A 12,460-nucleotide genomic window follows, 5' to 3' on the forward strand; every position below is an offset into this window, starting at 1 on the left:
ACTGTTTCTTTGTCCTGAGCAAGCGTTCTTTTCCCCACCCTCTCTTCCAGATCAGACTCTGCTGTAGTAAAGACCTATCAGGTGCCTTTGTTTTGTGGTTTTCAGCTGGGAGTGCCTAGGGTAAGTGTAGGAAGCTGATAAAAGCCATGGCCCTGGGGCTCCTTAGGAGAGAGACTCAGAGCCTGCAGGGGGTTCCTCACCCAGAGAAGGAGTATGATGCTGTCAGGACACAGGTGGGGGTACCACTCAGGGCAAGGTAAGGCCTGAACCGGGAAATCTGTGGGAGGGAGACAATGCGAATCAGTGAGCCTCAAGTCTGCATAGCTAAGGCCTCTTACAGTCTCTCCTCCTTCTCTCTGGGAATGTGTCCTAAGAGATTCCAAAAGACAGGTTGATACCGAGCCCAGGTTTGGCTGCCTGCCGCGGGGAAGCCCATACTGGAGAGACTGGGGCTGGTGGAAGGAAAGTAGGTTCATGCTAGACCCCTCAGCTTGAGAAGATGTTGCCTCATGTTGCAAAGACCATCTTAACAACTGGACATGGGCAGGGGGTTTGTAAGGAGGGAGAAAGAAGTGGTGGGTGGAGGAACCGGAACAAATGAATCAAAGGAGGAGGTTGAAAGTTCTCTATGGAGGGGACTAAGTGGAAGCCAACACAGTCTGTTCAGATTGCTGGTTGAAGGCCAGCAGACCTCCTGGAGCAGGAATGTCTGAAGGTTGGAGTCTGCTTTTCCTGAAGTTAGTTCCTAGAATTCTGAAGCAAAACAGGTGGTTTATGTGCAGCCACATACCAGTGAAAGGTCATCATTTACAGAAATAATGTTAAAAGAACGGTGAGGTAGGTTACAAGGTGTGTGTCTTAAAGATTCAGAGGTAATGATGTTATTTGAATTATTTGTAATATAGAAAAATCTGGAACAGCATACATGTAGAACAGTTGAAGAATGCATAAACAGCACCTTGTCTGACGGTAGAGGGGTTTCCAGTTCATAAGTCTGTTGGCCATCTGTACCTCCTCTTTATATAAATGTCTATTCAGGCCCTTTGCCCATTTTTAAAATGGGATTACTTGGTTTGTTGTTCTTAAGTGTAAGAGTTCTTTATAAATGTTGGATATTAATCCTGTATGGGATATATCATTGGCAAGTATCTTCCTTCTATTCAGCAGGTTGTCTTTTTGTTTTATTGATGGTTTCCTTTGCTGTGTAAAAACTTTTTAGTTTGATATGATCCCATGTTTATTTTTCCTTTGGTTGCCCTTGCCCAAGGAAATGTGTCTAAAAGGACATTACTCAGAGCAATGTCAGAGAATTCACTGCCCGTGTTTTCTTCCAGTTTTATAGTTTCGGGTCTTTCTTACATTTAAATCTTTAATCCATTTTGTGTTCATTCTTGTATAAGATGAAGGAAAGTGATTCAGTGACATTCTTTTGCGTGTATCTGTCCAGTTTTCTTAACACCATTTTGAAGAGACTGTGTTTACCCCATCATATATTCTTGCCTCTTTTGTCACAGATTAATTGACCATATGCGTGAGAGTTTGTTTTTAGGCTTTTTGTTTTGTTCCTTCTCAAGATTTATTTGTGTGTGTGTGTGTGTGTGTGTGTGTGTGTGTGTATAGATGTATACATACATATATATTCTCCAAAATAGGTCCAGAAATATTTACATTCATATGAAGCAAATTATAGGATTACCATTGTAAATTATATACATTTTATTTTTATGAGTCTTTTCACTTTAAAGTTGTTTATAACAAGGAATAAAATGCAATAACCATCCCTGAAAATCAGTGGAAATATATTCCCCTCTCTGAGATCTTAAAATTTCAAACATTCAGATAATTTAGAGAGTACAGGGAGCAGAGGCCTCCAGCTGCTGCTCTGAGTGCAGTGGGAGACCCTGGAGGCTGAGGGGAGGTGTGAAGTGAGGGAGGCAGGAACCTTAGGGCTGTGGTGTGGAGCATAGACTGAGGGGCCCCAGTGGAATCGGGGCTCAGAGAGGGGGGTCCTGTGTTAATCAGAGTGAGATGCTGGAGGCACAGACAGGCTGTCTCAGGAAGTGTGGGCAAGTGGAAGCTTGTGAGCCCATTGGACACAGCGCCCAGGACTTCCAGGTGGCCAGGGCCAAGGGACGTACACGTAAGGTTCATACTTTAGGGTGGTTTCAATGTTGGTGTCAAAGGTGAAGAGACTCCTAAGCAGACATTTGAGAGGAGGCTCTGGGGTCACCAGTGATGGTGGTTGCACCGGAAGTCGGCCCTGGGGAGGCAGAGGTCTCATGTGGATTCTCCATCTTCTTCCAGGTCGTCATTTCTACCCAGTCCTTCTGGTGTCTCTCTTTGTGCACAACCGCCCACAATGGTGAGATCCCTGGCCTTCCATCTGCTCCACCTCGCCGTCTGCCTCGCCTTGGTCCAGCTGCTCACGCCCTGCTCAGGTAGGGAGGATCTGCATTTACATACCTGGAACAGTTACCTCTAATGCCCAGTCAGAACCTTGGACTCCTCCCCAAACCTGGGAGGCCCATCCAGATGGTACACCTGTCAGGACTGAGTGCCTGTCTAGGTGTTTCTTACCTCACCCTCCCTACCTGGGACACCCCCTTACCCCCTGGCCTCCAGCGCCCTCTGATGCAGCACCCCTTTCTGCTCACCAGCTCAGTTTGCTGTGGTTGGACCCCCTGAGCCCATCCTGGCCATGGTGGGTGAAGTCGCTGAGCTGCCCTGTCACCTGTCCCCGAATATGAGTGCTGAGATCATGGACCTGATGTGGCGGCGATCTGGCCTCAGGCAGGTGGTGCGTGCATATGCACATGGCAAGGAAGGAACAGAGATAGCAGAGTATCGAGGGAGAACGTCCATTTTAAGAGAGGACATTGCTGAGGGGAAGGCTGCTCTGAGAATTCACAACGTCAGAGCCTCTGACAGTGGAACCTACCAGTGTTATTTCCAAGATGCCGATTTCCTTGCAAAAGCCCAGGTGGAGCTGAAGGTTGCAGGTGAGCCTGAGGTTGTTCTCAGCTCCTTCCTCTGTAGGGACTGGGGACACAGGCTCCAAGTCCACCTCAGGCACGTCTGCCTACACACCAGCAGCTGCCTCCCTCCTCCACCTCTGCTTCTCTGGGCCTTTGACAGACACGGGTTTTCCTGCAGGAAGGGCTCCTCCTGAACCATGTGAGATGCCCCTCCTGCAGCCACCAGGGTCTCAGCAGGGATGTGGGGTCGGGGCAGGAAGGCTGAGGAAACCTCCCCTCAGTGGGGGGCACACACATGAGTGCGTTCAGCTGTGTTCCAGGCAGTGGACCTGGGTCCCCCAGGTGCTCACTGCTGTGGGTCCAGGGAGGCTGAGCTGCAGGGACATCGCCTGTGCTGCCATGTCCTCCAACCAAGGGCCCAGGATCACACCTGCAGTTGAACAAGATGAGTTTAGGACTAGTTGCAATGAGGGAGAACACACAGGTGTGGAACCCATGGGGTGTCCCCATGAGGGGGTGTCAGGGAGACTTGGTATAACCTTCGGGCTGATAGGGGACTAGGGGAGGGTTTATGGAAGGAGGGCTTTGCTCAGGATCAGATGCTGTCAGGAGGGTGTGGGGTGTAACTGGTCACTCACAGCCAGGACAGGGGATGAATGCTCACTGCTGTGGTCTGGACACTGTTGATGTTTTATTCTGTGTTCAGACCTGATGACTGAGTGGTCTTGTTTGGTCCTGACCATCACAGGGACAAAGCATCCTTGTCTGATGCTGCTGTCCCATGAAATTGTTCATGTCCAACATCATTTCTCTTTCTCGGGGCACAACCCTGCCTTACACAGGAAGGAAGGAAGGTAGGGGTGGGAGGTCCTGGCTTTCTCCCTGCAGGGCCTCCTCAGCCAGCTACAGTCCTTTCCTAAGACCACAGCTCCTCTTAAAAATTCCCTCCCTACAGGACTGGGTTCTTGCAAGTCTTCAAAAGGCTTCCTCCCACCTCCCCTGGGTTACGAGTTTAGGGACTGGTGGTAACAGCTCACAGTTCCTGGCCCTGGGTCAGGTCTCTCCCATGTAGTCTTTCCCCTTCCACAACCACAAAATAAAATTCCCCTGAGTCCAAAGACCCGAAAAAGAGGCGGTAAACTCTAGATTAATGATATCAAGAGTTCACCACGGTGACTTTCATACAAGGAACAGTGTGGGCAGCAGCAATACAACGTGCATATCCTCCCCACCACCTGGCAAAGCCTCAAGCTCACGCAGGACAGGCAGGATAGATAGGGGATGGGGCATGACCCGCCCAGATAAGGGGAATGACTTACATGCTTAGGGCGGGTGAGGGCCAGTTCCAGGAACCAGCACTGGGCAGGGGGAGGGGTCGAGGTGTCTCTGAGAGGATCCACGGGAAGCAATGTCTGTTCTGGCCCAGATCCAGCTGGATCTAGCTCGAGGGTCCACGAGGGCCAAGCAGTGGTCACCTCATGGAACAGTCTCCCCTGCCCAGCACACATGGTAAACAGCTCCTTATGAACCCTGCCTGCGTGATCTAGTGGAGTGTGCCCCCATTCCTGATGGGGGACCCTCACCAACGTAGAAACCTCCCCATGACTCAGGCTCACTCTTCCTTCCCCAGCCCTGGGCTCTGATCTTCACGTTGAAATGAAGGGCTATGAGGATGGAGGGATCCGTGTGGAGTGCACGTCTGCAGGCTGGTATCCGCAGCCCCACGTAGAGTGGAGAGGTGACGGGGGAGAGAGCTTGCCCGCCATGGCAGCGCCTGCGGCTGCAGGTGGAGAGGGTCTGTATGCAGCCACGTCCTCTGTGATCCTGAAAGGCGGCTCTGGGAAGGGGGTCTCCTGTGTCATCAGAAACCCCCTGCTCAGCCAGGAGAAGACAGCCAGGCTCTCCATTGCAGGTGAGTGCCCGGCCCCACCCTGTGCTCAGCTGTGGCCACTGGGAGAAGGAGGCCTGACTGTCTGCTGCTGACCTGGGTCTTTGCAGTGAACATAAGGCTCAGAGCAGGGACCTGGGTGCCCTGTGCCCCATGAAGCTGTTTATGCCACAGACATTCTCTGAGCCTCCCAGCTGCCACCCACTGGGACAGGCAATGGGGATGGGGAAATGGTAAAGGTCAGCAAATACATGACAAATTGGGGAAATTATGAGCAGACACATCCTGGAGAAAGGCCTAATCTCCTCAAACATAAAACAGCTCAGTAGAAAAATGAATGGTTCCCAGAAGGAAATACCTGGGAAAGGATGTCCAGTCTCACTGAACAGGGAGACGTTCCCACCTGTGAGACTGGCAGCAAACCAAACCATGTCGTTGGTAACACTGATGGCAGGATGGTGGGAGACAGTCACTCTTAGACGTGTGTTGGTATAATTTGGTATATTTTTGTATAAATTGACACGCCTATGTTGGGGGGGAGGGAGTAGAACAGTCTTAATGCAAACGAATTTACTGGCCCAAATCCCAGTTCTAGGAATTTATCTGACAGATCAGCTCAGGATTGTGTGAAATGACTGATGGACAAAGTTATTTTATTTTAAAAAATATATTTTTATTGATTTCAGGGAGGAAGGGAGAGGGAGAGAAAGAGAGGAACATCAATGATGTAAGGGAATCCCTGGCTGCCACCTGTACACCCCACAATGGGGACCAAACCCACAGCCCAGGCATGTGCCTTTGGCCGAGATCAAACCTGGGACCCTTCAGTCCTCAGGCCAATGCTCTACCCCCTGAGCCAAAGCAGCCAGGGCACAAAGTTATTTCTTAGAGCATCAGTTATAATAACAAAACGTCAGAGACAGTTCTGATGCCACCCATGGGGACTCCTGTGCAGTGGAGGCTGCCCTGTGGGAGGAAACACAGACCTGCTCTCCATGCCGAGAGGGAAACATCCCCAGGACCCACGATGCACTGAGAAACGAGCTGTGGAGCAGCTTGTGTAGATGCTGCCTGTGGTGCAAGCAAGAAGAATAGGAAGATGCTTATGTTTTAAAATGAATAAACTCTCCCATGGCACTGACGTCCTGTCAGGGACTTTAGAGCATTACTTTAATGCTCTGCCGATTAGGACACTGAGAACAGAAGGGCTAAGTCACTGGTTCAAGGTCACAGAGCTGCTCAGGCAGAAGACCCAGAATGTGACCCTTTGACCTCCAGCCCCAAAGGTCACCTTCTGAGTCGGCAGGTTAAGCTGCTGATGAGACACTGATAAATGGGGGAGGGGTGGAGAGGAGATGCCAGTGACTGTATGTACATTATAGTCAAGCTATTCCCGTGTGAGAGCCAGGCATTAGGACACTGGTCTATGTGACGTAAGAGTTCTGGGCACGTTGGGAAGAGAATGGTCACTGCCCCTCCCGAGAGACCCCGGACCCTTCAGGTGAGCAGCTGAGGCTTCCTCTCCGCAGACCCCTTCTTCTCCTGCGTGCAGCCCTGGCAGGTGGTCGTGTGGGTGACCCTTCTGACTCTGCTGGGGCTCCTGGCCGGGGCGGTGATCTTATTGTTGCTTCAGATAAGAGAACCATGCCTTCATCCAGGAGAAGGAAACAGAGCGATTCACCAAAGGTGAGGCCTGGCTGCAGGTGGGTGGCACCTCCCTGCCCCAGGCCGCCCACCCACCACGTGGGTACCCCCTCCGACCCCATGACAGCACCTTCTCTTTCTGCTTATTTCCAGAGAAGCTGCAGGGGGAGATCAGTAGGTCCCGATCCCCTGCCAGGAGGGTTCTGGGGTCCCTGGTTACCCGCCTGACCAACCCCTCCTGTTTCCCCTGCAGGGTGGAGGAAGCAGCTGTGCCTGGCACGTGAGTACCTGGACCCGCATCTGAGACTCTCTGTTGGGACCTGTCCAGCCCCTTCCTCACCCCTGACCGCCCAGATGAAGGAATGAGGACGCTGATAGGGGAGGTCGGGCAGGGTTTCCTCCCTGGAGAAAGGACTCAGGCTCTCTCCACCAGGCCCCTCACACCCCGATGTCCAGGGAACCCCAGAAAGGAGAGGGGCAGATGGACTAAGGATGGGAGGTCCGCCCTCCTGGCTGCTCTATAGGATCCATAGGCTGCTGAGAGGAAACTGGAAGGAGAGAGAACATTCTCTTCAAGAGGAGGGGCTGGTGTCAGTTGTCCCAGATTTATCATAACTGCTGAAAAGCAGTGTCTGAAATTCTTTCATTAAGTCGCCCAATTCTTTTTGGAAAATGGCAGAAAATCATGCAGATTGAGGTGGATGGGTCTAGCACACACATGCATACACGTATGCACATGGCAAGCCTAGCCAGGTACAGGAGGAATGCAGTCACCTCTTACTTAAGCCAGGGGCATGGGATCCATGACCCCAGTGGGTGCCTGGCCCACGGATAGCACCCCTCCCTGTGTATAGTAGGCTTCTCCTTCTCCCTTAAAGGAAGGCTTCTCATTGCCACATCCCAATGGCCAGCATCACTGCAATTCATGGGTCATTATTAAGGAACATAAGGGGGACTTTCCCACAAGCCCTGTGATGCTGAGGCAGATCTGACCATAGAGCCGGCTCCTCAGTGACTAAGTGGCTCATGGGAGGAACATAGGGTGGACATGCTGGGCACAGGGATGGTTCTCAGGTTGGCATGTGAGAGATGGATGGCACAGGATGTCATCACGCTACTCGGAATGATGTGCAATTTAAAACGTATGAATTGCTTATTTCTGGAATTTTTCATTTAATGTTTTATAATTGTGGTTGACGGAGAGTAAATGAAACTTCAGAAAGTGAAACGATGGTTAAAGGTGACATCTGTACAGACACGTACAAGACAGACCTGCAGGTGCAGCTGGGAAAGCCCCACTCGGTGCCTGCGGGTCATTGGGTGCCGGTGACCTTAAAGAGGAGGGGGAGCAGGGCACTGAACAGGCAGAGGGAGGAGAGTGGGGGTCAGCAGGAAGAGAGAGGAAAGGACTCAGACATGACAGGTGAGGTGACTGCCTGTCTTCCTTTGCAGGTGACAGGTCTCAGGCCTATGCTGGTGAGTGACTCGTGCTCCCTGGTTCCTGGCACCTGTGTACAAAGCCCTTCAACCCTTTCTGTGCTGGTGAGGGATCATCAGACCCTGCTCAGAGCTCATGTTCTGTGCAGGACCACCCTGCCTTTCTGCACACCCAGAGAGGACCTTCCAGATACAGCATCCCCTCACCTGCTGCCACACACGCCCACACCTGGGCAAGGCCTGGCCCCGTCACCCGCAGCCCCACCGTGATGGAGGGAAGCCCCCATTCTGAGAGCTTTCATGCCTCATCCTCAGAGCTGTGGGGGAAGGAAACTCGATATTGGTGGGAAGGAGAGGGAAGAGGCTCAGTGAAGAGGATGGCGGGGGGAGAACAGAAATGATGACCTTTCCTTGCCTGTGTCTCCTTCCTTTCAGAGTGGAAGATGGCCCTTTACCAACCTGGTGAGTGAATGACTGTGTTCCCTGGACAACAACAGAGGGGCCTGGCTCCCTTCTTCTTCTCAGGTCTTGACTGAGGGACATCTGGGTGGTGGCATGAGGTCCCTACAGTGTGCCCATCTGCTGCCAAGAGAGCCAGGGACAGCTGCTGCCCTGGGCTTCCCCAGGTCTGTGTGGGAAGGAGGAGGCATGAGGGGTGGACCTGGGGGCAGGGGCTGGAGGGAGAGGGCGGAGATGACCTGGCCCAGCTGCTGCCCCTCCTGCCCTGAGCTTCCTCAGGTTGTGCCATGTCTCTGAGTCCCTTTGAGATGATGGTGGTCATTCCTACTATGTGAACTTGGAGGTACGACTAGACGAGGTGATGAGTGTGTGTTGGTCAAAACTCCAAGAGTGGACCATGGCCTGTTCATGATGGGTGTGTGTCTGATGGTAATGACCACAGTCAGGAGAAGGTTCTTAAGACCTAAGAATGATGTAGGCTATTCCTTATATTATAACAGACTGTGTTATAGAGTCATTTACTCAAGGGGTGTGGGGTTGGAGCAGACAGACTACGTTTCAGTCTGTACAGAGTATTCAGAACTCACAGACCTGTTATAGTACGTTGTTTTACAGTACAACTTGAGTACCAATGATTGACAGGTCAAAGGGACAAAGAGTGGGGCAGCACCAGCCATCCCTCCTGGTGGTCTTGTGATGGATGATTCTTTATACTGGATACCACCACGTTGGTTTTTTCTTTGTTTTGTTTTTTTATTTCAATTTTAATTTTTTTTTTTTTTGTTAATCCTCATCCAAGGATATTTTTCCATTGATTTTTTTCACAGAGAGTAGAAGTGAGGGGGAGAGACAGAGAGAAAGAAACATTGATGTGAGAGAGACATAACTATTGGTAGTCTCCTGCTCATGCCCATATAAGGGCCAGAGATTGAGCCTATAACCTAGGTATGTGCCCATGACCGGAATGAAACCCAGGACTCTTTAGTTGCAGACTGACACTCTATCTACTGAGCCAAACCAGCTAGTGCAACCCCATCAAGTTTGGTATTCCCCGTGGTTGTCATGTCGATCTAGCTGTTACTAACAAAACTGTTTATGGCTACGTATTCTTTTTAAAATTTCACAACAATATTTTATCATTTTTTAGGATCAGAACATAGATCATATTTTTTTTCTTAGTCTTCTCATTCTATTTTTAATATACTTGCATTGATTTCAGAGATGGAGGAAGAGAGAGATAGAAACATCAATGATGACAGAGAATCATGGATTAGCTGCCTCTTGCACACCACCTATTGGGGATCTAGCCCCAAACCCAGACATGTGCCCTTGACTGGAATCAAACCCAGGACTCTTCAGTCAGGAGGCTGGTACTCTCTCCACTGAGCCAAACCGGCTAGGCCTATGGCTACATTTTAAGGAACATATATCATCATCACCCTGAAGGATTTGGTGTGCTTGCTAAGGACAGTGAGGTTGGTCAAACATCACAGCATGAAAAGATGAAAGAAAACACAGAGATGGAGTTGGGTTGATTCAGCCACATCTACCCAGTGATTACAGAGGGTTTAGGGAAGGACCTACTTCCAGAGGCAGGGGTGGCGTAAGGGAAACCACAAGGATGAGCAGTGCCCCAGGCTCACAACAGTGGGAGCTGTCACCGCCCCCAGGCCCAAGGCAGGGGGATGGGGAGCAGTCACTGGAGCCCTGAGGGGCTGGGGCTCAGGGAGAGGCTGCCTGAGAGGAGGCGTGCTCTGTTAGCATCTCCATCACAGGAAGTGGGGAAGTCGGGGTTGTGCCTCTCTTTCCCTCCGGTCTTCAGCCAGTACTGCCCTTGGCCAAAGCCAACAGGTGACCAGAGGCAGCGAGCCCAGGGATGCTGCCCAAGGAGGACGGATTCCTGGGCAAAGAGGGAGGGGTGGGTGGGGGTGAAGATCACATAGAGCCCAGCATGGCCCCAGCACAGCAGAGACCTGGTCGCTATGATCACACCACATGCTTCCTCGATGCCTGGCCTTGGGCTAAATACAGCACATATTCTGTTTTATTCTACCCTGGGAATGAATATTTTTATTCCCATTTTACAGATATCACATTGAGACTTGCGATATTAACTAGCGTGTGTGTGTGTGTGTGAAAAGAGACAGTGCAGAAAAAGAAATCATCCAGCTCAGGAGGGTAGAGCAAGAGCTGGAATTGGAATCCCTGGGACTATGCAGCACAGGTGGGCACAGTCATTCTGGGGAGGAAACAGGAGAAAGATAGAGAGAAGGGGGCCACTTGAGATGGCCGGTTAGGCAGACCCCAGCCCTCCTCACCCTCCACTCCTCACTGACCACCAGGCCCTGTGGTTTCTCTTGGCTCTGCTGAGGGTCACACTCAGGGCAGCTGGGACCCCAGGCTCTGGGCTCGGGACTCACCAACCAGACCCAACCCTTGGAGCCCCAGGCTCTCAGGTCCAGAAACCGTGGCTGACCTCACACCATTGGAACTCTCTGCAGCGGACGTGATTCTGGATCCGGACACTGCACACCCCAACCTCCATATTTATGAGGACCAGAGAAGACTGAAGAGGATAAAAGAAAGGCAGAGTCTGCCAGGCTACCCCAAGAGATTTCAGGATCGGTCCTGTGTGCTGGGCTATGAGAGCTTCACATCAGGCAGACACTTCTGGGAGGTGGAGGTGGGGAACAGGAAACAGTGGCAATTCGAGGTATGTGGGGACAACGTGGAGAGAAAAAGTTATGTTGCAATAACACCCCAGAATGGATTCTGGACAATAGCACTGTTCGATGGGCATGACTTCCAGGCTCGAACGGATCCCCGGAGCAAACTCACAATTGCCAACCCTCCTAAAAGAGTGGGGGTCTTCCTGGGCTATGAGAGGGGGGAGGTCTCCTTCTACGATGCCATCGATGGATCGCACATCTTCACCTTCTCACATGCTTCCTTCTTGGGCCTCTCTTGCCTCTCTTTGGGGTTTCCTCAGAGGACCCACTGTCTTGACCATTTGCCCAGCACAAGAATGAGTGGGGAGTTCCCTTGTGTCTGACCCACTGCCTGACCCTTCCCTGGAGACCCAATGACCTGGGCTCAACTGTTGGCAATGGGGACCCTCAGGCCAATGTAAGGTTTTTGCTTCTCTCTTCCCAGCCCTGAGCTGAAGGCCTCCTTAACAAGAAAATGTCACAGCAATAAAATACGTCCAAAAACTCACTGAGTGAAGCACTTTACTTGTTATCTTTCAACGTTTCCACATGACAGATGAGAACAGGGTGCAGGAAGTTAACTTTCCAAAGTGACTCAGCGCCCTTTCATAGCTCACATTCACAGATAACTTAGAATGTGGTGGGTGAAGGGCTAAGTGCTTCAGGTGACTTTCACTCACCAATCCTCACAACACCCCTGGGAGGGGGCCTCATTGAATGTGTGGAAAGGGAGGCAGGGCCCAGGGAAGTGACATGTAATTCATGCAGGAAGCAGTGCTGCTGGGAGGTGTTTGACCTCTGACCCCACCTCCACCTCCAGTCTGTTCCTTTGCATCCAGTTGTTCCTGTCGGGCAGGGTCATGGGCAGCCTGAGGTTCCCTTCTCTGGGCCCCAGGGTGAAGGTCACTGTAGGTGACTACGAAGGCCACACCCCACCTGGTTCCTTCCAGGGGGACTGTCAGAGCCATGGTCCACTGCTCCATTGGCTGGCTCTCCATGATGGCGTCGTCCACAGAATGAATTTACAGTGACCACATCACACGGGGCGGAGAAGGGACTAGAGGCCACACTCCTCACCAGCTTGTGACCTGTGACCATGAACCCAACCAACCCTCCTCCAGCTTCGTCCCTAAAGCTCATGTGTGAGGCATGAACTGGGGAAGGGAGCCAGGTGAACTGCAGTGGAATTTTTATCACACTGTAGCCCCATCTCCAGGTAAGGGACGCTCCATGCTGAACATGGGTTGATGTTCCAGGAGGTTCTTTAACTGTTGGGTCCTGGGGAAAAGCCACTCCATCACCATCACTGTGATTGGTCACCACTGTGTCCCCTCCACCCAGCAGGTGAT

General features: G+C 51.5%; 1 protein-coding gene across 1 annotated transcript; it reads left to right on the forward strand.

Moving 5' to 3' along the window:
• Positions 1-2,326: 2,326 nt before the first annotated feature.
• On the forward strand, positions 2,327-11,489 carry LOC308237312 (butyrophilin subfamily 3 member A3-like; the record flags this gene model as incomplete). The annotated part of the gene is given in 10 exon segments (XM_080647876.1): positions 2,327-2,438; positions 2,658-2,999; positions 4,606-4,887; positions 6,761-6,787; positions 7,960-7,983; positions 8,380-8,406; positions 10,905-11,354; positions 11,357-11,392; positions 11,395-11,429; positions 11,433-11,489. Coding segments are annotated over 10 exon segments (1,359 nt in total). The 5' UTR covers positions 2,327-2,359.
• Positions 11,490-12,460: the final 971 nt, after the last annotated feature.

This window comes from Plecotus auritus (assembly GCF_963455305.1).
Source record: "Plecotus auritus genome assembly, chromosome: 12".
In the NCBI taxonomy this organism is placed as follows: Eukaryota; Metazoa; Chordata; class Mammalia; order Chiroptera; family Vespertilionidae; genus Plecotus; species Plecotus auritus.